Source organism: Diorhabda carinulata, chromosome 8, assembly GCF_026250575.1.
Source record: "Diorhabda carinulata isolate Delta chromosome 8, icDioCari1.1, whole genome shotgun sequence".
Classification (NCBI taxonomy): Eukaryota; Metazoa; Arthropoda; class Insecta; order Coleoptera; family Chrysomelidae; genus Diorhabda; species Diorhabda carinulata.
Genome location: NC_079467.1, coordinates 19,034,262 through 19,061,266, shown reverse-complemented (window position 1 = coordinate 19,061,266; position 27,005 = coordinate 19,034,262). Strand labels below are relative to the sequence as shown.

The 27,005-nt window shown below is 31.4% G+C and overlaps 2 protein-coding genes across 2 annotated transcripts; one reads left to right on the top strand and one right to left on the bottom strand.

Moving 5' to 3' along the window:
- Positions 1 to 546: 546 nt before the first annotated feature.
- Positions 547 to 26,090, bottom strand: LOC130897191 (actin-histidine N-methyltransferase). The gene is made up of 5 exons (XM_057805924.1): positions 25,183 to 26,090; positions 2,408 to 2,522; positions 2,058 to 2,185; positions 1,781 to 1,980; positions 547 to 925 (listed from the first exon to the last, which is right to left on the bottom strand). The coding sequence occupies exons 1-5, from the start codon at positions 25,914 to 25,916 to the stop codon at positions 636 to 638; spliced, it is 1,467 nt and encodes a 488-aa protein (XP_057661907.1). The 5' UTR covers positions 25,917 to 26,090; the 3' UTR covers positions 547 to 635.
- LOC130897190 (uncharacterized) lies at positions 17,475 to 24,516 on the top strand. The gene is made up of 2 exons (XM_057805923.1): positions 17,475 to 17,715; positions 21,266 to 24,516. Exons 1-2 carry the CDS (start codon positions 17,584 to 17,586, stop codon positions 22,802 to 22,804), a joined length of 1,671 nt encoding a protein of 556 aa, XP_057661906.1. The 5' UTR covers positions 17,475 to 17,583; the 3' UTR covers positions 22,805 to 24,516.
- Positions 26,091 to 27,005: the final 915 nt, after the last annotated feature.

Here is a 27,005-nt window from a genome sequence, read left to right as displayed (position 1 = left end):
ATTTAATATTTTCATACGATTAATACGAGGGTCATATCAAAAGATTTGGTACAAAACACAAATTTTAATCAAACCTTTAGTGTTTAAGGATTTTTTTTTCGAAAATAAATGAACGAAAACATTTAATTTTTATTTGCATTCGACGATAGAGAGCATTGAATCAAAAATTTTTCATAAGTTATTTACCAAGGTTATATGTATAAGAATAGTTTGTAGAAAAGGAGCTTTTAATACAATTTGGATCAAATTTTTTAGTGTTGTATGCGATTGTAGAAAGCGCTGATAATATTTTTATCCGTCAAATACCAAAATATTTTGCATGGAACAGAACTTTTGACACAAACTTTTTGTGGGTTTTTTCCAAAATTTGCAAATAAAAGTCAGAAACATTTTTTTCCACATAATTTTTTAACCATGTTCGATGATAGGGGTCGTTATTAAATAATTTTCTCAGTTATATACGAGGGTTATATTGAAAGATGTACTGAACAGAACTTTTCACACAAATTTCAATCAGTTTTTTCTTGTGTCCAAAAAAAAAATAAATAAAAAACAAACCGAAACTTTAATTTCATATTAATAAACAGTAAATAGGACAATGTATACACTTATTCAGTTAATAATTTGTAGCTCATTTAAATCTGTATTTTCTCGATCGATTCGATCGCGTTTCTTTCAATCATTCGATCTGCATAATCGATTCCTTTTTTCAAAATCATTTTCTCAGTTAACCTCATTCTAATCGCCAACTTTCGATTGGGGCTCAATTGTTCTTCTTGCAATAATTTTAGATCTTCCTCGATGGTTGTTTTGTATGTACCCAGAAGTAATTTCAATCGAGTTTGAAGAAAACTCCAAGATTCCTGGATATTTAGACATAAAGAGAAGTTATATCCTTCGGATTTCAACCAATATTCTAGATGTTCTGAAATCGGCGAACAATATGACTTTTTTAGAAAACTTTTAAGTTCAAAAACGAAGAGAATTACAAAAATTAATTATTCTACACTCGTTTTTTTTCTGACGATGTTATCTATTCATCTAGGTGGGCATCATAGGAAAATTACGGGAATGCCAATTATAAGAATTAAAAAATCAAAAGAAAGATATATGATATGAGAAAGTAAATGGGGAAAAGCCAAGAAAAATTCAACCGAAAATACATGAAAAAAACCAAGCAAAATTGGGGAAATGGCAAAAAGAACTGAAAGAGGGCGTAAAAAACAGGTCAAGGAGAAATAAAGAAAAGCCAAGAAACATTGAAAGAAATAATGGAGAAGAGCCAAAAAAAATTAGTGGTAAGTTATGAAAAATTAAAGAAGATATGAAAACAACTGTGAAAACAACGTTAAAAAGTCCCGAAAGAAGTAATAAAACAGGGACGAAGTAAAAATCTGGGAAATACATAAAGACCAAGAATAATTCATAATATAAATGAAAAATGTCTGAAACGAGCCAAGAAAAGCTGAAAGAAGGCATGAAAACAACTGTTTAAAAAGAAATAAACAAAGACCAAGAAAAAATGGGAGAAGAAATTTAAAAGGGGTAAGAAAAATTGGAGGCACCTCACGAATAAGTGGAAGAAGACACGATAACAACTGTCCAAGAAGAAATAAAGAATGGTCAAGAACAATTAAGAGAAGAAATTAAAATCTTCTCAGGTATAAGCTGGATGAATGGAAAACTAAAACGACTCTCCAGACAATCTATTTCTAATTTATTAGTGAAAAAATCTCTTGCTAATTTCACATGCGCAGTTGTTTTATTATAAAATACTCACCTTGATTCATTTTGAAAATATAAATGAACTTCAATATACCATCGTTGATAGGTTCGCCATCTTTTGTTAAAAAAAAACTTTCATTGAGTTCGAAAGAAAACATTTTAAGTAACTCTGTTCTTTGTTCCCGCAACGGATCATCTTTACTGATACCGAGTTGGATCCAATATATATCGTGCTCATTTTCTTCATACACAAACCTATGAAAAACAATAATAGAATCGAATTTTCTTCGTTTCCAACAAAAAAAGTAACAAATTTTAAAATATTAGAATACCCATTATACAAAAAAAGTTCCGCGTTTGATCTTTCTCCGTAAAAGATGAAAAACTGTTCTCCGGGTTGATACGTTTTGAGTGCTAAACATTCGCACCTCTTCAAGTCTGGATTGTAATCGGTCGTTATCTGAAAATAGATCCTGATATCAATTTCGCGATCATCGTCCAATCTATGTCTGATTTTTTAGACTGTTCGGCCGTCTTCGGTTGTCTCATTTACCTAGTTCGGTAGTAATCAAACTGATCGCAGCTTCTGAAGATGCCAAATTCTCAGGTTACCGAAACGTCGAAAGTAAGAGACAATCGAAGACGACCAAACAATCCACAAAATGGACATGTATAAACGTACCGTTCCATTCATGTGATTACATATATCCCAAAGGGGAATCAGAGCATCGATTCTAGTTATCCCATTTTCCGAAGGCACTTTATTCTGTCTTGTCATTACGGAAGACACAGCCCAACTGGAATTAATATATTTTAATTATTATTTCGTGTTGTATCCTTACCAATTGTTTATTGTAGTTCCCTATTGTCTTATCAATTCATTTGTCTTCTGGAGTTCGCGTGGAGTGCTTTTTTCAAGTTATCCGACAAAAAAGAGCAATAAAACACTTATAAGAGTCATTGCTATAGGTGACGTAGACCTATTCTTAATTGAAGAAGCAAAAATTGTGGTCCAGACTCAAAAAACACTAATTTTTGCGATACTATATCTCGAAATATCAATAGATTTACACCAGGAAAAATCGTTAGTGCTAAATATTACGTCAAATTGCTACGGAGATTAAAACAAAAGGTGAACCGCGTCAGGCTGAATATCAAAGATTGTTGGGAGCTCCACCACGAAAAAGCTACTACTCAATTTCCTCACGACGGCCTACTCAACAAAAAACGAGATCAGCGTCAAAGTCCCTTCAGACTTCCTTTTGTTTCCTTGGCTCCAGAGATCACTGAATGGACAATATTTTTTAGAATACCCTTTAGAAAACTCATGTATACCGTTTTTTTAGGACGAGACTATTACGAATTTAGGCCGTGCAATAAGGACAAGCGCCGAGGATTGTTGTTTTTTTTTTTTTTCACGATAATGCTCAACCTCACCTTCGAACGTGGCAACACTTCAACGACAATGACGAGCTGAAAGAACATGTTTGAAGATAGAGGGGGCAACTTTTTATGAAGAAGGCCTCCTACAATATTTCGGAGAGTATGTAAAAAATTAGTTTAGCCGTCGTATATTCTTGTATAATAAATATTTTTTCTATATCTACACACGTTTTTTTTCTATACAACCAAACGGAACTTATTTTGTGGATATATGTTTATAGTACTGGAGGCATCTTTTTATAAATGAATGCTGGCAGTAAACGTGTTAAATACCGAATAGAAATGATTAACATAAAGAAACGTTCATTGAATGTAACATGAGAATTAAGTAGCTAACATACATCCCACATATGGTATATATGTATATACACGTCCATGTCTGGTATACCTAGCGATTTCTTTTTAAATTATTTAGTAAAATATGTGTTGTTTGTTGTACCTAGATCGATGATTTTCGTGACAAGTTAACGAAATAAAATCGAAAGTAATTTTCTCTATTATAATTTATTTGCAACATATTTTAAATAGTTTATCTATCTGTTTATTTATCAACCTGTTAGTTTTCCTTCTAATATTCTCTTTTAAAACATCATTAAGTGATAATTATTAATGTAATGATAAGAACACGAAATTACGGAACGATTTAAAGTTGTCTATATAATTTTAGAACAGAAACAGTTCTGGAGAATTTTCCCTCAAAGATAAACAACGTTCGGGTCGGCCTACTGAAATTGGTGATGACCAAATCAAAGTCATAATTGAAGAGAATCGTCATAGAATTGTTCGAGAGGTTGCGAAGAGGCTACATGTAACACTTACTGAGCTTTTCTTGAAAAGAATCGTCAGTTTGGTGTTGGATTACAGAGGTGTTGTGTTTTTGAGCTACTTCCAAAGAACCAAACGATCAATTCTGATGTTAACTGTCAACAATTAATGAATCTGGATGAAACGATCAAAGAAAAACTGCCTGGATTGTCAAATCGTAAAGGTTTAGTGTTCCATTATGATAATGCAAGGCCTCACACATCTGGGAAACTATTGGAGCTTGGCTGGGAAGTGAAGCCACATCTAATTACCATTTATTTTGAAATTTGCAGAATTCTTTGATTGGTCAAACTTTCACAAATGACGATGACCTTCAATCGCACCTGGTTCAGTATTTTGCTGATAAGGACTAGACATTTTATGGAATCGGAATCATGAAGTCAGAAAATATATAATTGATTAAAAACTATTATTTGTTAAAAAAAATAATACAAAAACGAAATTACTTTGCCGCCACCCCAATAGATGATGAAACATGACCTTGATGGTCATGCCCAATAGATGATGGCGCTCTAAACCGATCCAGGCGACTATGGAGGAAGTGAAGTTTAATGCTCAGATTGCTTCCTATATTTTTGAATCTTACAGAAGATCGTCTACAAGTGTTATAACATTTTTGGATTTTTTATTTACAACAAGATTTTTCACCCAAATGTTTAGGAACTGTAATTAGCAACAAGAATGATAAAAAACAAGATAATTCAAGCATATAGAGGGAGTTTTATTCAAAATATATTTGTAGTTCGAGGTAATTACAAAACATGAACGTTTACTATCTTTCTCATGTTTTATATCTATAAAAATGTCGTAATAATTTGTATACCCTGTATAGTATAGTATACCACGTGTTTACGCTTCCAAATTCTATATATAAACGTTATACGTGAGATTTAATAGAATCTTCGTATGGCTAAGAGAAAGTAAAGTCTGTGAAAAATTCAATACTTTTATAGAGTTTCTTTAGAAGATTAAGAGGATCTTCTTAAATATATTACGAAATAATACAATCGTGTTAATTGATATATTTCGTGATTTCACTTACAATAAAGTTAAAATGGAAAGTACTAAACTCGTTGACATTAATGTTACAACATAATTGTGATAGATAATATTTGTTTGAATAGTTTTAATTTCGTTTAGCAGAAATTTTTTTTACGAAAATCTTGCAGGGGGACGTTAATTGCCATTTCCGCAAATAGTATTTGTACGAGGGTTGTATCAAAGGTTAGGTTCCTAATTAGCTACAACCTCCATTCTCCAACCCGTCCGTTCTCGATTTATTACCACGACCTGTCATTGATGTACTAAGGTTGCTATTCAAGTTTTGAGATACGGCAACACTGATTTGTATATGTCAAATTTGACATTACCACCATAATGCTTGACATTCTAATGATGAACGTGCGATTATTTTCTATCCCTGGTTTTTTCTGATAAAGCGACTTTCATTTGAACAGAACGGTTAACAAACAGAGCTGTAGATATTGGAGCAGAGAAAATCCTCACTGGATGTGTGAGGCTCACACTCAATATCCTAAAAAAGTTAAAGTTTGCGTTGATATTATTAACAATAAAATTATTGTTTTGAGGGCATAGTTAATGGTGAGGTGTTTATCTAGATTGTTTCTTCTTCTTAGTGCAGGAGAATTCCAAAATCGCCTCGGTTATCATCAAGAAGTGAATGGTGGTCATTTAATTTAAATATAAAGTATAATAAAAAATACATTCTAAATATTATCTTCATTCTACGTAAAGTTTTGTGATAGAGACATTATCTTAAAAATTAATTTGCTCAGTTATGATTGCACCAAATTTGAAAAAAACTTTATATTGCTGAACAGAGGACTAAAATCCCACATTCTAGCCCCTTTATTATTTAAAATTTTCGACGGGGTGCTTATAATTCAGAAGGGGTGTTGGAGGGAGGATAATATATTTAAATTATAAATTGTCAATTTAAAAAAAAAATCGACTTGTTTTTTTTTCGCATAGTACACAATAACGCTAAAATCGAATTTATTCCATACGTTGTATAATATATAATACTCGAGATCCCATTCCAAATTTTCAATTGACGTATTTTGTTAACAATAAATTTTAATTATGTAATAATGATGATAATTAAATATAAACATTTGTTGTATTATTATCCCCGTTACGCATTCCATAAGAATATTGCTGCAATGACGAAATCTATAGAATGTTGTTTAAATAATAATAATAAATAATTATATTGATAAAAACGATGAACGGAATCATCAGTTTATCCAACGGAACTTTATTGTTTATAATCATAACGTAATAATATTCTTCTACGGGGTGATTCATTAAGAATGTCCAATCTCTGAACTGTACATTCTAGATCTCAAAATATGATGATTCTACTCAACATACCTTATGCAAATATTGCTAGTTTAAATTTAAATTTTGATTTTCGCAATAATTTTTTTGTGTTTTCATAATTTCTCTTTGAAAATTGGCAATTTTACGTTTTTTGGCATGTGGAATCAAAATTTGCACTTTAATTTAACATTGCTAATAGAGGGCGTTAGTTACACTTGTTTGTGTTAATTAAATCAAAGTAAACTTTATTTGGGATAAACTTACAAATAAAATAATGAAAAAATATTAAAAAGCGATAAATTCTACAATAAAAAGTTAACTCTTCTTTGATTCGTGTCGACTCAATCGGTTATCGAGTTATTTGCTTCTAAAAAGTTCAATAAATTTTAAACAAAAAATTAAACAAAAATAAAAATTGTGTGTGTCAGCTCCGACGCACGACTGGAGTTTACTCCTTAAGTTCGATAGTCTAACCAGACTCAAAAAAAATTTATTTATTTTAAAAAAGATTGGTTGATTGCCAGAATATTTTGGGCTTCCTTCATTAATTTTTTTTTAATCTGTAAGCTCGCTGTCTCTCGGCTGGAGTTTTTGGAGGTTTAGATTTTTTCCTAGTCAAAAAATATTGAAAAAAATTAGAAAATTTATAAATGCATAATTATAAAAATTTTAACCGACTTGAGAAAAAATTGATAAAAAAAGGTTTTTATAAACATTTTTTTTAAATTATTATAATTAATTTTTTATTTAAAATATAATATTATCTTAATAATTAATAAAAATGGTTATAAAAAGATAATTATGTCACTAAATCTTCTACATACAATAATAAATAGTACATGAAAATTATTTAAATAAGCTAAAAAATAACATTTCGAAAGAAAATTATATAAAAACATTATTATAATGAAAATATAATATTGTCGATTTTTCTGATAATATTATCGAATTATTGACTACAGTTGTTAATATTTAAAAATTATTTATAAAATAAATCATAATAACGTGGAAGAATTTATGGACATCGACAAAAAAATTAATTTTTGGTTAGGTTAGAAATTTTCTATTTTATGTGGATGCGCTCGATTATTCATATTGGGTTGATTATCTAATTTTATGTGTTGTTTTCAAATATATATTTATATAAACTACATCGATAATTATTAAAATATTTAATAAATACAAATTGCACATGCTCATACATATAATACATGAATTATAACGTACCTTACAACCACGCGTTTGTTAGATGTTCTGGCAATATCATCTACACCTCTTTCTGCCATAGTTATTTGAAAATACTTTTAGTTCACTTTAGCGGAACACATTGATAATAAAACTTCACAATGACAGCAATATAAGTATGTTGACACTGACAAATTAGAAAGTTGCGCATCATAGGGTGCGCACCAAAAACGTAACGAGATTTTACTCCTCACATTTTTGTCATACCGGGCCCCTTATATATGCAAATCGATTCTTAAGGAGTAAACTCCAAAAAACTTCAATACACTTTATGATCCGCTTTTGTAAAGATCTCTTAATATCAAAATCACATTCGTGAATTAAGCCGTGGTTTAATTTTTCGTTTTCTTTTCATTTCAGGCTTGTATCGCTATTAGACAGCTTGTGTAGAAGCAAAAATTGGATAATAATAAGAATAAGTAATACATTAGTATACTATTTATTAACAATTTAGTAATTAACAAGTGTAATAGTTATTTATCAAATAATGCATAACAATTTTTCGAATAATGAGATGCGCGATATGATTTGTGTGTTTGCTCAGTCAAATTATAGTGGTCCAGCTGCGGCTCGAAGATATTCACAATTATACCCAATTACAAACTTTACGCTCTAAAACTGAGCACGTTGCTACAAAAAAAATCACGGCCCATGAAGAAGATGAAATTTTAATTTGTGTTACGGAGAATCCAGATATCAATAGTCGCAGATTAAGCCTGCAAACAGGTATAAGCCAATCATCTATTTTTAGAATACCGAAGAGGGAAAAATTGCATCCATATCATTACACTCGTGTTCAGAATTTATTACCTCAAGTATTACCTCAAGATTTACCTAAGCGTCTGCAATTTGCCCATTTTTTGCAAGATAAACAAAAAGTTAACACAGATTTTCTGGATACAATTCTTTTTACTGATGAGACAACATTTACCAGTCGAGGAATATTTAATTATAAAAATAATCATTTGTGCGATTCTGAAAATCCACATGCTATGAGGGAAACACATTTTCAGCACGAGTTTAAGGTTAACATTTGGTGTGGTGTAATATGTGGGTATTTAATAGGTCCTTTTGAACTGCCAACCAATTTAAATGGACCTCTTCATTTAGATTTTCTTCAAGAACATTTACACGAATTACTAGAGGATATACCTCTCGCTTTAAGACAAAATATGTGGCTTTTGCGCACGACTAAGCACCACCACATTATTCTTTACAAGTTCGTCAATACTTAAACGAACAGTTTCCGCATCGATGGATTGGTCGTGAAAGTGAGTTTGCTTGGCCACCAAGAGGCCCTGATTTAGATCCTTTGGATTTTTCAATTTGATCGCAAATGAAGGTATTAGTTTACAAAGAAAGAATTACTTCTCTTCCACAACTGCGACGGAAAATAGAAAAAGCCGCGGATGCATTTGCTTTGAAGTTTTTTATTTTGGTTTACAAATTTGTTATTGTTACATATTTAAGGAATAATAAAATTTTTTTATGAAAAAATTAAAATTTATTGAACTTTTTAGAAGCAAATAACTCGATAACCGAGTGAGTTACACGAATCAAAGAAAAGAAACTTTTTTTTGTAGAATTTAACGCTTTTTAATATTTTCTCATTATTTTAGTTGTAAATTTAGCCCAAAAATAGTTTACTTTGATTTAATTAACAAAAACTAGTGTAACTAGCGCCCTCTATCAGCAATGTTAAATTAAAGTGCAAATTATGGTTCCACATGCCAAAAAACGTAAAATTGCCAATTTTCAAAGAGAAATTATGAAAACACAAAAAAATTATTGCGAAAATCAAAATTTAAATTTAAACTTTGAACACCCCGTATATCGGAAACTAGCATAAGGCATGTTGAGCAGAATCATCATATTTTGAGGTCTATAATTTACAGTTCAGAGATTGGACATTCTTAATGAATCGCCCTGTATATGAATTTATCTATAAATTATAGTTCATTCATTCTAATTATTTAACTAATTATTTCTTTACAACTTTGTCTTTTCTAAACCAAAATTCACTGTTTCTACTATCGAATATTTCCCAATTCCTTTTCAAATGATGAGTTTGTATCTCTTCTTTTTTAGTTCTCCATTCCTTATTTCTTTTTCAAATTCATGTGCTTCATCTTTCGGTTTCTTAACTGGTAAAATATATGCAATGCAATTAATGAATTCTGAGCCTCTTATAGTAGAGTGCGTTCTCAAAAATCTTTACGTGTCGATAAGCTTAACACAAATAAGTTGGAATTTCTGGAACCGTTGGTGATATTCATACTGAATACAATGTTTTTACCAACACTCTAACGAGCGTTTCGATAGTCAAGTTATCGTCTTCAGAGACTGAAGGTAAACTAAAATCTGATAACTTGACTTACTTGTTTTGTACTAAATTTTCTCACCAATAAACCTTCTCCCACGAAAATTAATTCCAGCGGGCAAAACCTTGTCAAAGGGAATATTCATAGTCATTCTTTGACTACTAAACTATAGAGTGGGCTGTAAGGAATTGGCCCTTTTAAGCTACTCTTACATCTAGAAATTTCGATGCATCCAATTACAATTTCTTCATAGTTTTTCAACCCTATCATAGATGTTTGAATGTATGTAGTTAAAAGTCTCTATTTTGATCCTCATATTCCACAAACTTTTTCAGGATGTTCCCTTGATTATGATACGAGTTTTAACAATATAAATATTTTCAATCGATTGGTTTGATCGATCTCTCAATTGCTTCACGTGCACTACCAAACAGAGATCGTCGCTTTTGTCGAAGCTTCGCTATAAAGGGCATATCATAGGACCAGATTTTGCGCGGCTCTTATCATTTATTCCAACATAAACACACGTTTAGATTAAGAATTCATGGACCACACTACGTGTATGTGTATATATATATATATATATATATATATATATATATATATATATATATATATATATATGGGTGATTCCGTTCTAACTGTGATATTCAATGTCCTGTATTGTTTTTTTGTACTAGTCATTAATTAATAATCAATTAATAAAAATTTTGTGTTAATTGAATAATTCTTAAGATATTTAAACATTATTTTTATACAATATAACTTGCCACTTAAAGAAAACTTATACTACATCACTTGAATGTCAGTACCGTGTCATGTCCATTCCTAGAATAAATTATTAATTTTTTTTGTCGTAACAAATGATTTAAACTAATTACCTTATAAATTCTAATGTTTATGATCAAACTGAGGAAAATTGATACACTTGTTGTTTAATATCTTAAGTTACCATGTCAGTACCGTGGATAAATGAGTCAGTACCGTGGAACTCAAAATCCGACATTTGTGTCTTGCTCGTGATACTTTGAAGTTGTAGTAAATTCCTCTTAGAGTTTTATTTTTACAGTAAAATAGATGAATAATATGCATAAAAAAGTTAGAAAAGTTAAATTTTAAAATCTTGAAATTTTGAATACAAAAAATCACAGTTAGAACGGAATCACCCATATACTATGCATTATCTTCTTTCTTAATATATCGTTGAACGTGTCGTGAGAAAAAAATGTTAAAAGTCTACTTGTGAAGTGTTAAACAATGGTAATTAATTTAGAATAATTTCATTATTTTCTCTTGTTTATTGTGTAGTACTTATTTGAAATTTTCAAGTTCAGTGGCAATGACGGGGAAAGTATTTGAATAATCGTAGTACCAAGTAAAGCGTGAAAGTGTGAGAAAATATTATTTGAGCCATTCTAAACCAAAAAAATCGATATGTTTCACACTTTGGGATATCATTCTATATGTAATTTGAAAAAATAAAAATTAATTTTTCCGAAAATCGTTTTTTGAGCCCTACGGCGCACTTCTAATTTATTAAATCGTCCTTCTACCTATCTACATTACACCTATCAAAGTAAATTTTAGTAAATTTGTAGCGAGATTTTTTTCTTCACAAAAATTTCAGTTATCTTTATGGATTTTCTTTTGTTTCAAGCAAATTTTGTATGATACTTTTCATATAAATTCGTATTTTCTATTTATTTGGAGAGCACAACAACTAGAATATTTTATATGCCAGGGCATAAGCTCTTTTTTATTCCAATCTGTTCTTTCTACTCGTTTCCATTTTTGGTCCCGTTTTCTTCCTCATTTTATTTTTTTCCCGAAGTTCTACAGCTGCCTGGTTGGGAGTTTCAACCACCAGACTACAAATTCCACACATTCCAACATCTGGGAATCCAGTTAAGGGCTGCAACCATCCCGGGTTTTTAAAGATAAGTCCCAGCCTTATCTTTAATATACAAATAATTATTTTTAATTTTTGACTGATTTTGTTTGTTGTGCTCTTTTAATGCGAATTTACTATTTTTTCAATAAATTTGTTTATTCCGAAACTTTTTTTATTATTCTTAGTATTAAATATTAATTTGAATAATCGTGTCCGGGGAGAAATTTAGAATTTAATTCATAAGGTGTTTCCAGCTTTTTTATTAATTGTTAACGTCGTTCGTTAAAAAGCTACGGCGTCCAATTTAATATTGATAATTCACCCCATCTGAGTACCAGTTATTTATATACTTTAACTGAGACCGAATACCACTTCCTGAGGGAGAGTCTCCTGCCAGGGAAGTCAGGTTGCAGTTTTCAGTTGATGTTTTCATTTTTAAGGAATTCCAGACAAACTAAAAAATCGATTTCTCAAAAACCCCACCCTTAGTTTGCGCGAATTTTGGGTATGTTTTTCAGGAACCCTTGGCCTACATTTTTTCCAAAAGGTAGTTAACCAAAATGCCCCGTTCGGAAAATACGGTCCTGCAACGAAAATGGCGGTTTTGACCTGTCCAAGATTCACATACGTTAAGTATTTCACTCACAGCGCTTATAATGTAGGTTTTATCGAAAAACTAACAACTCCAACTTATTCTAGTAGGCAGTAGAGAATAAATAACGCACATTTTCAAAAAATTGGTACCGATAGGCCAAGTTCAGCTATTTATTTATATAGGTAAAAAACAGAAAACCATTAATTTGCTAAGGAAAACAAAAATTACTCATACAGTTCTTGAAAACTTTGGTCTTCAGGTCAGACATCAAATTCGTATTCAAGAAACCCTGACAGCGGTCGTTCGTGACGTTTTAGTCCTACTGCAAACGCTCTGCAGTAGTCACCATTACAGGACCTCCTGCATCTTCCAATGATTCTTGTCCATCATTGTTAATTGTTGGAAATAATGGACGCTAGTCAACCACTATTCTGTTTTTGATTTGTGTTGGTGTTAATTATTCTTTATTAAAAAATTTTAGACATGTTTCAAAACAATTTGCTGAGTGGTAGTTCAAGCTTTACTGAACTTTGTGTAAAGCTTATTGAAACTTGTCTCTGATGCGATTTTTGCGAACAAAATCCATTTTCTATATGAGCCCAAGAACTCATGGACTGCAAAAACTTATATCTTGGGCTAGGGTAACAAAATAGTCCATTGAAATGTTACATTTTGAGGGCCAAACTGAATACAAGCTTAGCCCCAAGTTTGTGGGATTGCTACTCTCGTCCCCCGACCGCCATCTTGGACAAAGGGGTGAAAACACGTTCCTCGTGATATCTCGGAAACTATTAATCTTACAAAAAATTTGTCTGACTTTTTGTCAAATCCAAAATTTAAAAAGTTAAGAGTAAAAAAGTGAAAAAATTCCATCATAAATTTCCTTTTTTGGGTAATACCTTTTTTTCTATTGATTGAATTATATCAGAATAATTTTGTAGAGGATCTTTTCACGAAGATGTTTTTCAATTAGAAGAATTTTTAGAAGACGCAATTTTTTTCATGGTATATTAACCGAGTGGTTAAGAAAATATTTACATAATTGGCTTATTTTAAAGAATATTAAGTTCGATCCAGGTTCTGTGTGAAAATTGATGGAATTGCTGAAAAGGTCACCTTAATATCCCATAAAATGCGTTTTCTAAAGATTGTTCAGTTTGGCCCTCAAATTGTAATGTTTCAACACCGTCAACAATAACATTATTTGCAGCTTTTGTTGGAACATCTCTTGAACTAATACTTCAATAAATAATAAGAATTCTAAAGCACAGATTTTATCTATAAGAGTCAAGTGTTATATAAAAGAAATTTTGCAGGTATAATAACATTCCTTGAGTGTAATTTTTATTTAAAAATCATTGGAGGAGATGAAACTGCCATTTATATACACGAAGTGAAAGTATTGGGTTTATTGGCTATAAATAAGATGTCGTTTCGTTATTTTCAATACGTCGCGTTGTATCAAGATGAATAAGAAAGTCGTTGGCACATTTTCAGGTCTCTTTCTTCGTACATCGATCCGAAAACCCCTTATTTAAATTTAGGTATATACAGGTATCACCTTTGAAACGAACTAAATCATACGTTTGATGTTAGAGTTTTAATAGGTCATTTTTTTCAAACTGTGTCAATTTCAATTTTCGTCTTATTATCTAAGCTATAAACCAACCTCGTATTATATTGTTACACAGATTTTATTTGATCAAAAACAAACACATGTCTTGTAAGCATACACCCCTGGACAAATTCCTACCACCATGATCTGGAATCTTGCACAATGGTTTGGAATGTTCAAAAATGATCTGTAACGTTCCACGATGATCTGGAATCTTCCACAATGAACTGTAATCGTTCAAAATGATATTAAATATACCACACTGATCTGTTATGATAAAAAATGATTTGGAATATTCCACAATGATTTGTAAAGTTCGACAATGGCCTTGAATCTTCCGAAATGATACTGAAGGTTCCACAATGAGCTGCAATGTTCCACAATGATCTGGAATCTTGCACAATGATTTGGAATGTTCCACGATTATTTAAAATGTTTAAAAAATGACCTCAATGTTCCCCAATGATTTAGTCTCTTCCAATATGATTTGGAATGTTTAAGAATGAACTACAATGTTTCATAATGCTCTGGAAGCTTGCACAATGATTTGGAATGTTTAAAAATTAACTACAATGTTTCTCAATAATCTAGAATCTTCCACAATGATCTGGAATCTTCCAAAATGAACTGCGATGTTCCACAATGATCAGGAATCTTCCACAATGAACTGTAATCGTTCAAAATGATATTAAATATACCACACTGATCTGTTATGATAAAAAATGATTTGAAATATTCCACAATGATTTGTAAAGTGCGACAATGGCCTGGAATCTTCCAAAATGATACTGAAGGTTCCACAATGAGCTGCAATGTTCCACAATGATCTGGAATCTTGCACAATGGTTTGGAATATTCCACAATAGTTTGAAATGTTTAAAAAATGACCTCAATGTTCCCCAATGATTTAGTCTCTTCCAATATGATTTGGAATGTTTAAGAATGAACTACAATGTTTCATAATGCTCTGGAAGCTTGCACAATGATTTGGAATGTTTAAAAATTAACTACAATGTTTCTCAATAATCTAGAATCTTCCACAACGATCTGGAAACTTCTAAAATGAACTGCGATGTTCCACAATGATCTGGAATCTTCCACAATGAACTGTAATCGTTCAAAATGATATTAAATATACCACACTGATCTGTTATGATAAAAAATGATTTGGAATATTCCACAATGATTTGTAAAGTGCGACAATGGCCTTGAATCTTCCGAAATGATACTGAAGGTTCCACAATGAGCTGCAATGTTCCACAATGATCTGGAATCTTGCACAATGGTTTGGAATATTCCACAATGATTTGAAATGTTTAAGAATGAACTACAATGTTTCACAATGCTCTGGAAGCTTGCACAATGATTTAGAATGTTCAAAAATGAACTGTAATGTTCCACGATGATCTGGAATCTTCCAGAATGATGTGGAATATATAAAAATGAACTACAATATTCCGCAATGATCTGAAGTCCTCCACAATGAATTGGAATGTTTAAAAATTAACTACAATGTTTCTCAATAATCTAGAATCTTCCACAATGATCTGGAATCTTCCAAAATGAACTGCGATGTTCCACAATGATCAGGAATCTTCCACAATGAACTGTAATCGTTCAAAATGATATTAAATATACCACACTGATCTGTTATGATAAAAAATGATTTGGAATATTCCACAATGATTTGTAAAGTGCGACAATGGCCTGGAATCTTCCAAAATGATACTGAAGGTTCCACAATGAGCTGCAATGTTCCACAATGATCTGGAATCTTGCACAATGGTTTGGAATATTCCACAATGATTTGAAATGTTTAAGAATGAACTACAATGTTTCACAATGCTCTGGAAGCCTTCACAATGATTTAGAATGTTCAAAAATGAACTGTAATGTTCCACGATGATCTGGAATCTTCCAGAATGATGTGGAATATATAAAAATGAACTACAATATTCCGCAATGATCTGAAGTCCTCCACAATGAATTGGAATGTTTAAAAATTAACTACAATGTTTCTCAATAATCTAGAATCTTCCACAATGATCTGGAATCTTCCAAAATGAACTGCGATGTTCCACAATGATCAGGAATCTTCCACAATGAACTGTAATCGTTCAAAATGATATTAAATATACCACACTGATCTGTTATGATAAAAAATGATTTGGAATATTCCACAATGATTTGTAAAGTGCGACAATGGCCTGGAATCTTCCAAAATGATACTGAAGGTTCCACAATGAGCTGCAATGTTCCACAATGATCTGGAATCTTGCACAATGGTTTGGAATATTCCACAATGATTTGAAATGTTTAAGAATGAACTACAATGTTTCACAATGCTCTGGAAGCCTTCACAATGATTTAGAATGTTCAAAAATGAACTGTAATGTTCCACGATGATCTGGAATCTTCCAGAATGATGTGGAATATATAAAAATGAACTACAATATTCCGCAATGATCTGAAGTCCTCCACAATGAATTGGAATGTTTAAAAATTAACTACAATGTTTCTCAATAATCTAGAATCTTCCACAATGATCTGGAATCTTCCAAAATGAACTGCGATGTTCCACAATGATCAGGAATCTTCCACAATGAACTGTAATCGTTGCAAATGATATTAAATATACCACACTGATCTGTTATGATAAAAAATGATTTGGAATATTCCACAATGATTTGTAAAGTGCGACAATGGCCTGGAATCTTCCAAAATGATACTGAAGGTTCCACAATGAGCTGCAATGTTCCACAATGATCTGGAATCTTGCACAATGGTTTGGAATATTCCACAATAGTTTGAAATGTTTAAAAAATGACCTCAATATTCCCCAATGATCTAGACTCTTCCAAAATGATTTGGAATGTTTAAGAACGAACTGCAATGTGTCACAATGATCTGGAAGATTGCACAATGATGTAGAATGTTCCACGATGATCTGGGGTCTTCCACAATGATTTGGAATGTTGAAAACGAATTGCAATGTTCCCCAATGATCTAGAAGTTTCCACAATGATCTAGAACCTTCCACAATGTGAAAACTTCCTAACATTTTTCTTAGAAGAGCGATCCTTCGTATGTAGTTACCACGTTGGGAGGGTTGACTCAAATCTTAAGATATCTCTTTTTGTTTTGAACTTTTTTGATTTTTCGGTGGCTGAAGAACTTTTAAAAAGTATCAAAATAGACTATCATAAATAAAAAATATATCCCTTTTCAGCAAATGATTTAAATTTGAGGTATTTAAGAAACTCAAAATTGAAATTAAATTTATGCCGCGAGATTGCGGGTTCTCTCATAAATACCAAAGCTAAAAAAATAATGTAAAATCGAACAGTGGGATCGTAAACTATAGATAGTCTGAAACGTTTACGCTGTTCCCCTTCTCCTTTTACCGGTAGTGGAAGAGAAAGGACCAAAAGTGCGTAATGCACGTAGTAAACAAATCCTGATTCATTCATTTCTCAGTTTCTTCGGTTGAAAGTTTCATCATCGGAATGTTCGGTTTGTTGATGTACAATTTACGTCCATAGTGAGTTTCGAAAAATTTATATTTCTATTGAAAAAAAAAATGCGATACCGATTAAATTTAATCGTAATAGTTTTTATAATAATTCTCAAAGTGATTTGTTGCGAAGAGGATGTTAATGATGAGAATTCTACGGAAAACAGTGCAAGAGAAATGAGGGAATTTGAACAATTCGTAAGTATGAATTGAATGATTTTTGAAAATTCTTTTATGAAAAAAATTACTCCTATAAATCATGTATTCAAAAACGCATCTTAAAAAGGTAGGAATTTCGTTCGTTCAGGTTAAATAGCCCCGAAAATTGAATGAATGGACTACAATAACGATTTCCGTACATTGGACATCCTGTATATTATCACTATAATAATAATGCACAAAATAATCTTATTTTTAATACTATCGTTCATGCTAAGCTACTTCGAACACTGAATGAATGGACTATAATAACGATTAGACATTATTTGATAGACGTACTGTATAATATTTCAATAAATGTCATGGGGATTAACCTTATATTTTATTGCTTTCACTTGCTTAGCAATTCAAGAAAATTTTATGTTTTTGTAAAAAAAATCGTTAAAAATTGTTTACGTTTATTAATTAAGTCATTGTGTCACATTGACAGCTCAAACATCGTCCGTGTTCAAATGATCAATTTTGGAAGCAGAATACACAATATATTTACGTAATTTTTCATCAGTTAACATATAGATCTGTTATATGCCAAATTTATGTAAAATTTTGACAGGAATAGGTTAAAAGCAAATTGGTATATATCTCACAAAATGATAAAAAATAATAAAATAAAAAAGAGCAACACAGAGAGAAAACAAGCAATCGAAGAAACTCGTCAACTTCATGATGAAGATGACGGGCGGTTCGATGAGGAAATCTATCTGTCAAATTTGTGTAAAATGTTGACAGATGACATAATTTAATCATCGAGGTATAAGTGTTCTTAGTTATTTTATCTAATCACCCTCGTATTTATTATTCAATAGATTATAAAATATATACGTAAATTTATTTGGGATTGACGGGACATCCTGTATACTTCTAATCGATTTATCGGAATGGTTCGAATCGTTAAAACAACATAAATCGAAATAATAACATGTTACATTACTTTATAAAATCATTGTGTCGTACTGATGAGAACTATAAAGAACAAAACCGGTAAATTATTTTGTCCATGCGAGGATGGTTCCAGAAGTACCTAGCCCAAAAAAGAAAATACAATAATTTGGGAATTTTAGCTCCATATATTTTTCCCAGCGATATTCAATAAGTGCGATACCCTTTTTATAATAAGAATCGTCAAGTTCCTCAAAATAGCCGTAACTGCCGACATCACCTCTTCATTAGAGGGAAATCTTTAACCACCGAGCCATTTTATTGAGTCTTGGAGCAGAAAATAATTCAAGGGAACTAAATCTGACGTATAAGGTGCATGAGGTAGCAATGCAAGCTTTAATTCATTAATTTTGACCATTGCAATAGCGGATGAGTCGGCTGGTACATTGTCTTGATGAAACAACGCTGTCTTCTTAGCCAAATGCGGCCATTTTTGCTTGATTTCCTTGCTCATGTTTACAAATTCACTGAAAACGTGCACTATTGAAGACTGCCAAACTAATACTAAACAACGTGGCGTCTTCAATCTTGAAACGTATGGTGTTATCAAGCAACTACCGCCAGGTACTTCTGGGACCATCCTCGTATACTGATACGGCCAACTAGCAACGTAATTGACTTTATATTTTGAAAAATATTAAATTCGATACAATAGAATAGAAAAATCTCATACTGCAGTTGAGAAGTATTTAAATTTTTGATGAGCGCTCGTACTACAAATTAGCATTACTGTATAATGAGACGTTCTGAATATTTTTAAATTAAATTGGGAGCATCTGGAAACCTCATACAGTAAGTTCAAAGAAAATAAAAAAAAAAATAAATATATCCTTTTATAGAGAAATTTCTTCGCGATCAATAGTTGAAATACCATGTATGTGCACGTGTGCAGTATTGGTGAAAATGATACATTTTCTGTGTTAGTGTTATAAAATTCTTATAAGGAGTAAGAAAATAAGAAAATGAACAATTATTTCGATACGAATACCACGAGTGAAATGCAGATGCGATAATTGTAAATCACACGCCCAGATTATAACAAATAAGAAAGTTATTTATTTATAACGAACGAGCAACAACGTTATCGATTTTATTGGATAAACAAACAAACAAAAAATAGAAAGCGACTAGGAAAATTGCACATAAAAAAATTTATAATGAAACCGGATATTTTTTCAAACAAAGTTTGGTGTATATACGAAATTTCAGCATTTAAAACGAATGACCTTGATGACTAGAAATGATTATTTGTTAGTGATTCAATTATAGTCCGGGGAATTTTTTCACTGAAGGGAGATCGAGATTAATTTTCCAATATATTCCTTGTAAGCGCAACAAAGAGAATTCGAAATTTGAGTCTTTATTTTTGCTACAAATATTGTAAAACTGAAATCAAATTGATATATATCAATATAAAAGAAATGTTTCTAAAAATGTTGATATTTTCAAATATTGAAAATTCAAAACGGCTTTTTATGTGAAAAACAAACACAAGTGGGTAAAACCTATTATACTCAAGTAATTCGAGTGGTGCCTGCAGTGTGGAGGTGCCACGTCTGATTGTCGACTGGGACTTGCAAATATTGCTCTAGGTGGGATCACATTGGACAGCTCCTGTCCAATAGTTCTGGTCAACTCTGGATCGCCTATAAGTCGAATTGTTTTCTTCTGTATTGAGTCGAGCATCCTCAGGGAATACTTGGGAACCAAGCTACAAATGTGCGAGCAATACTTCAAACAATGTACGTATCAGGGCTTTGCAGAGGATTAGAAGCGGGCTCCAAGTTTTCGTGAAGCTGCCTTAGCTAATTCGGCCACGTAACCATGCCAGGACATATTCCTCCCATCCTCAACACATTATTGATATTTTATGTACTGACAGGACCAAATCCTGAGCTTCATTTGATTAACCTTGTTTTTCTATATTAAAAATTATCTTGCAGTTAGATCCGGCGGAAAATTTCGAATATTAAGACTATAATGTGGTGGTGCACCATATTTTTGGAACCAAATAGTATCATTCAAGTTTTGCCTATTACTTGGATCCGGAAATGTCGCAATTAGGTCGGGAAGCACTACCATACGACGAGTTTTCAAATGTCGCTCAGATGTTAAATTCCCATGAAAGAAAAAAGGGCCAATAAAACTTCTCCTGATGATTCCTATCCAAACAATAGTTTTCCAAAAATTTAGTCCATTTGAGTGAAAGTCCATTACGCGGTCGACAATTTGAATTTTCAAAATTTTACAACACCAACTTTCTCAGAAACATATTCTCTACATTTTCTAATAATATCAATGTGATTTTGATATTTTTACTATACTAGCCAACTAATTTTCAAATTCTAGTACAATTTTTGAAAATTTAGGGATTAAAATTTTTGAAATCTAGTTCTATCTGGTTATATGGCATGGTCCATAGTTCTAGTATTACCAAACTTATTATTTAAAGCAAAAGTTTCGAAACATGACTATATATTGAGACTGAAGATTGAGCAAACAAGAACAATTTCCTTTTTATTCCAACGTTAATATTTTTAATAACTACCCCATATTTGTTGTGATATATTATCAAATATTATTTTTTCAGGGATGGAGAACAATCGACACTTTTCACGACAGCGATTCAGGTTGGATACCAAGAGGAGAAAACCGAAGTCCCGACCAAATACGACCCAAAAGACGAAGACTCAGAAAACGAAAAAGAAGACCACCGATGGTCGATAATCCCGACGAAAGAATACAATTCATCCGAAGACGAATCCGTCCTTACCGATTAGATCCATGGGAAGAAATAAATGAAGAAGATATAAAACCTATAATACGCAGACGTAAACCACAACGATTCCAATCTTCAGAAGAAATAAACGAAACTAAAATTTATACAGACGAAAAAGTTACTACAAAAATGCCTTTAGAAGATTTGAAAAATATGTTGAAACAACCGGAAGTTAAAGTGACTCTAACGGAAGCTATATCAGAACTTTTGAATGGAAATGAAAAATCTACAACCATAGAATCCGTTATATATAGAAGATTACCAATTTTGAAAAAAGAAAACGTTGTAGAAGAGACCGCAGAAGATCAAAAAAGAATAAAATTCGACGACGTTACTGAAGAAACAACAGAAAGAAGATTGTTTGTAACTAATAGTACAAAAATCGAAGAGGAAGATTATATAAATGAATTGAAACGTAGTACAACACCAAGGATAATAAGGACAAGACAAAAATTACCTACAACGAACGCAAAATTACGTTCAACTACAAAATCAGTGATAGAAACCCCTATACCCGAACCCGTGAAAATCAACATAAGCGAGGTGATCGAAAATATTGAAAATACAACGAAAACATACACGACCCAAGGACCAATGAGGATATCCATAGATTTAGACACAATCTTTGATACCAACCTCGAATCGAATACTTCCGAAACTTACGTAACCGCGAAAGAAGAACTCAAGGAAGTTATGGAAGATCCTATCAGCAGGGATAAACTATCAAAGATATTAGAAATTAGGAATATGACGTTGGGGGAGTTGGTAGAGCAAAGAGAAAGAGGTTCCAGTCAACTTCATTTGGCTGATATATTTCATAATAACACTAGAGAACCCGAACCGGAAGAAGAACCCCTCGTCGGTCATATCAATTTTATCGCGAATAGACGAGAAAAAAGTTTGAATATCGATTTAACGACCACATCGGAATCGGTGGAAACTTTCCCGTGGAAACAGTTATATCCGGATTTATTCCACGAATCGAACGATGTGGATGAAATATTGAAACGATACGACTCGAATGACGAAGGTTTTTTCTTAAATATACCGGCGGGGATGAAATCAGCGTTGTTCGTTAGTTTGGCAATCATAGGGTTGTCGATAGTGGTGTTTTTAGCCATACTAGTCGTTTTTAAAATGTTGCAGAAGAAAAGAAAATCGTTAAAGTATTGTAGAAGTCTAACGACGAAGTTTAAACCTCCGATGTTGATACAAGGTCCACCGACAACTGCTATAAGAACATTTATGAACGAAACTTTGGGTAGGAAGAAAAATTATTACAAAAGGAATTTACAAAGTATGTCGGACGAAATTTGGGACACGAGTAAAGAGAGAAAAGAATCTTTTTAAGTTATTTGTTTGTTAATTTATTTATTGTTTTATTTTTTATTTGTGTAAGTTTAATTTGTGCAATAAAGAACTGATATATAAGAAGGTTACTTTTTTTTCAACCTCCGATCATACAATATAATAGCCAAGAATGCAGCAGGTGATTGGTGTGCGTGTAGTACGCGACTGCACATTGGTCAGCAGTTAGGGAGACTCGAAAATTCCCCATGAGATCACCCTGTACACATTTTTGATAAAATTCTTTCAAAGTTCAATTAAATGCAATCAAAATATCTAATTCTCTTTCACCAGTAATACACTTTAAGCTCACATTTAACAACTATTTGCTTTAAATTGGTAAAACCATTATTTTAAAATTAATATATTAATCGATCGCTCTGTATACATATTTCTTTGGTAAAATTCTTTCCAAATGCTTTTAAATGCAACAAAAATATCTAATTTGTTCATCAGTTTTACGCTTTAAGCTCACATTGTACACCTATTTGCTTTAACTTGCCGAAAACATCATTTTAAAACTATTTTATTTATTTATATTAATAATTAATCGAATATATATATTTCTTTGGTGAAATTCTTTCAAACTGCATTTAAATACAAACAGAATATCTATTTTTTTCTTCAGTAATCCACTTTAAGAAACATTAAACAACTATTTGTTTGTTTTTTGCAGAAGCATCGTTTTAAAAGATATGTTATTACCTGATCACCCTGTATATATCTATATTTCTTGGTAGATTTATTTAAAAGTACATTCAAACACAACCAAAAATACATTTTTTTCCTCAGTAACGCACTTTAAGCTTATTTCAAACATAAATTTATTTGGAACTATGTAAAAACAATTTAAGTTTTTTTATTAATTGATCTCTCTGTATATAATTTTCTGATAAAACCAAAGTACATTAAACTGCAATCGAAATATCCAATTTTTTGTTCAGTAACTCTTATTTTAAACATTTATTTGCTTCAAAAGTGTGAAAATAAAAAAAAATTTTTTTCAATTGATGACTCTGTATATATATTTTGATAAAATTCTTCCAAAATGCAACCAAAATATCTAATATTTCTCTCAATAACAAACAACATATCAAATAATTACCATTATGCAAAACGAGTCATATTCTATACTTCATCAAATATCAATTATGAATTATTATTCTCATTTTTCTAATTTTCGTCGTGTCAAAATCAACAAAATTATCAGTACAAACAAAAACAAAACATCATCATCACGATTGTAGATACCAAGATTTGAGAAATACTAACTAAGCGAAACTTTCCGAATACCAGAAGGATAATGTTACCCCAAATGCGCACCTATACAGTGTCCTACAATTATCTACTAATTTCCTACTACCCCAATCTGAAAATACTGCTCCAAACGCCAGAAAATAAACCACCCGAATATCAATCATGATTCCTTTCCAAACACCAGAAAACTGCACTAAAATAAATTGTAAATGGTGCAAAGTTACTATTATACAACCACCAAACTCCTGTCCAATACTTGAACCTGTTTACTGCCCAGATATCAACTGTGATTGATATGAAATAAGTATCAAACAAGTCAAAGTCGATTGTAACTACTGTGAAGTTGCCATATTTGCGAACCCATAAAGTGACCAGAAATTCAATGCAGTCTTGTGAAAAGTCTCTTAATACAACCAAAGATATTGTTTATTGTATGAACCACAATTTTGTTTTGATATTGAGTGAAATTTTTATGAAAAGCAATTAATATCAACCAGAGAATCTGTTCTTTATGTAAACCGGTATTTTTACACAAATTAAATATCCTACATGTCATATTTCAGTAATACTAGTGAGGGATGTTGTCATATATGTAAACCTGTTATTTGTCCACAAATTACTTGTCCTGTATATCATATTTCAGTAATATTATCAAAGGAATATTGTTCTGTATGTAAACCAGATATTTGTCCACAAATTACATGTCCTATATGTCATGCTTCAGTAATACTAGTCGAGGAAATATTGTCCTCTATATAAAACTGTTGTTTGTCCACAAATTACATGTCCTTTATGTTATCCTTCAGTAATACTTGCAGGGAAATGTTGTATGTTATTTGTTTACAAATTCACCGAGAATATAATGAGATAGACCTAAGTAATCCCCACTAGTATATGCTATTTCATTTGTATAAAAATATTGATAAAAGTGATTATAATAAAAATACTAATATAGCATTACAAATTTAAAAAATGGTGAAAAATCCGACAAATGTCATTTTAATATAGGCAACCATTGATAAAACTACAATAAATACAATTATTTTCAGCTATATGAATATATGCAACCAGTGATATAATAATAAATTCAAAATATGAATGTAATGTAAACATTTTAAACTTACCAATAATCTTCAAAGCTGAATCTCTTCCTCATAATGTGGCTAACGGAATCTTCTGATGTGTTAAATAATTTATAAAAATAAGCAAACTGTCTAATAATGCATTTATTTATACAAAGAGCTTTTTCAAAAGTTGGACTTCCCTTCAACTCTAATAATTCATCCACAGTGAAATATAAAACTGTGTTGTATGTATTTGGTAGAATATCGATGTAGGGTTTCCAAAACGATTCGGATTTATATTTTTCATATAAAAGAAACACGGCCAAGGTAATATTGGGCATGTTACCCAATAAATCATCCTTCTCTATCAACTGTTTTAATGGTGTTTTTTTGGCGGCATCAACTGTCAGCATTAACTTTTTTGGTACTGAAATAACTAATGAAAATTCCGGGATTTTGGTATTGGTTATGAATCCTAAACCGTAGTTTTCAATTTCTCGTATATCACAACCTTCAAGTTCCGCGCCGTTCTCTTTAAACCAATTAGTGAATCTCTCAATGATGGCAGGACAGGTTCTACCACTTGTCCTATTTTTATCTTCAGTTACTACTTTTTTTTGTAATTTTTTAATTGTTTCAATAATTACAGTCATGTCCTTATGATTTTCCAGTAATTTAGATACATCCTTCTCTTGAGGTACGGCACTTATTTGTAACAATTTGTTAATAAGTACCTTCATTTCGTTATGATTATTCAATGCAGAAGATTTCTTACCCGATTCTTTCCGTTCCATGATTGATTAGTTTATGATACTCACTTTTTATTTTAATATAAACACACTATAACTATTATTCAAATAAATATACTCACAAACTCCTGCAAACAGGGTTATGATCAAATTACGTTTTTATTTATAATAACAACATACACGCCCAAAACTTCATAGTGCAACTGCTCGTCCCTAGATGCCGCGGTATGCTTCATTTCAAATATAAATAAAATCGAGTTAGTAATTGTGTGTATGCTTCTTTAAAAATTATTCAACCGAAGTAAATATATTCGTCCTTGTATTATGCAATAGATAATATTACGAAGGGTATTTATGAATTACTTCTCGGTTAAATATTGTTGAACGTACACGATGTGTAAATATTTTAACCCATGTAAGGTGGTTTACTGTCAGGTTCTTAGAAATTCTTTGTGGAATGCGGATTTTCTATTTTTATCTCAACTATAGTAAAAATTTGAAATCTATAATGATTAAGAGATTCCCATTATTATATACCGGTATTTTTATTGAATTTTCTAGGAAACGTACTGGGTGGGGAACTAAGGACGGTCGTCAGCCATATCTCAGGTAAAAAAGTTATTACAAAAGTTGTCCCGAGAAATACACAGAAAGTGTATTCAGAATTTTAGGTCTACCACTAGAGGGTGTATTTGAAAATATTGAATTAAAAATTGGTCAAAATTTTCCCAATTAAGTGGCGTTTTATAAAGTGAATAGTTTTCTAATTATACAATATTTAATGAGAACTATGTTCTAATATACAAGAACTTAAAATAATTACATTACATTATTCTTTATAATGATAAGAAAGATTTGTGACAAAAGAGGGTAACCTTGAAATTATTTATTGACTTTATTGCCTACCGCTAGAGGACGCGATTAAAATTTTATTAATTGATTGATAAATAGAAAACATTTACCATAATCTACAAATAATTCTACGTATATATGGCATTAAGTTTTTGTATATCATTGCGGGTAAGAATTAAAAATGAGCGGAAACTTTTTTATGACAAACGACGTAACAATACAGGATGATTCATTCAAGCAAGTTAATAAAGTTTTCAATATACGTTCTATTTATAAATATAT

Coding starts and splice junctions, on each gene's coding strand:
- LOC130897190 (XM_057805923.1), top strand. CDS start 17,584: ATGCGATACCGATTAAATTTAATCGTAATAGTTTTTATAATAATTCTC. Junction 17,716..21,265: donor TGAGGGAATTTGAACAATTC/GTAAGTATGAAT, acceptor TTATTTTTTCAG/GGATGGAGAACAATCGACAC.
- LOC130897191 (XM_057805924.1), bottom strand. CDS start 25,916: ATGGAACGGAAAGAATCGGGTAAGAAATCTTCTGCATTGAATAATCAT. Junction 2,523..25,182: donor TTCAGCTTTGAAGATTATTG/GTAAGTTTAAAA, acceptor TATTAATTCCAG/TTGGGCTGTGTCTTCCGTAA. Junction 1,981..2,057: donor GAACTTTTTTTGTATAATGG/GTATTCTAATAT, acceptor TGTTTTTCATAG/GTTTGTGTATGAAGAAAATG.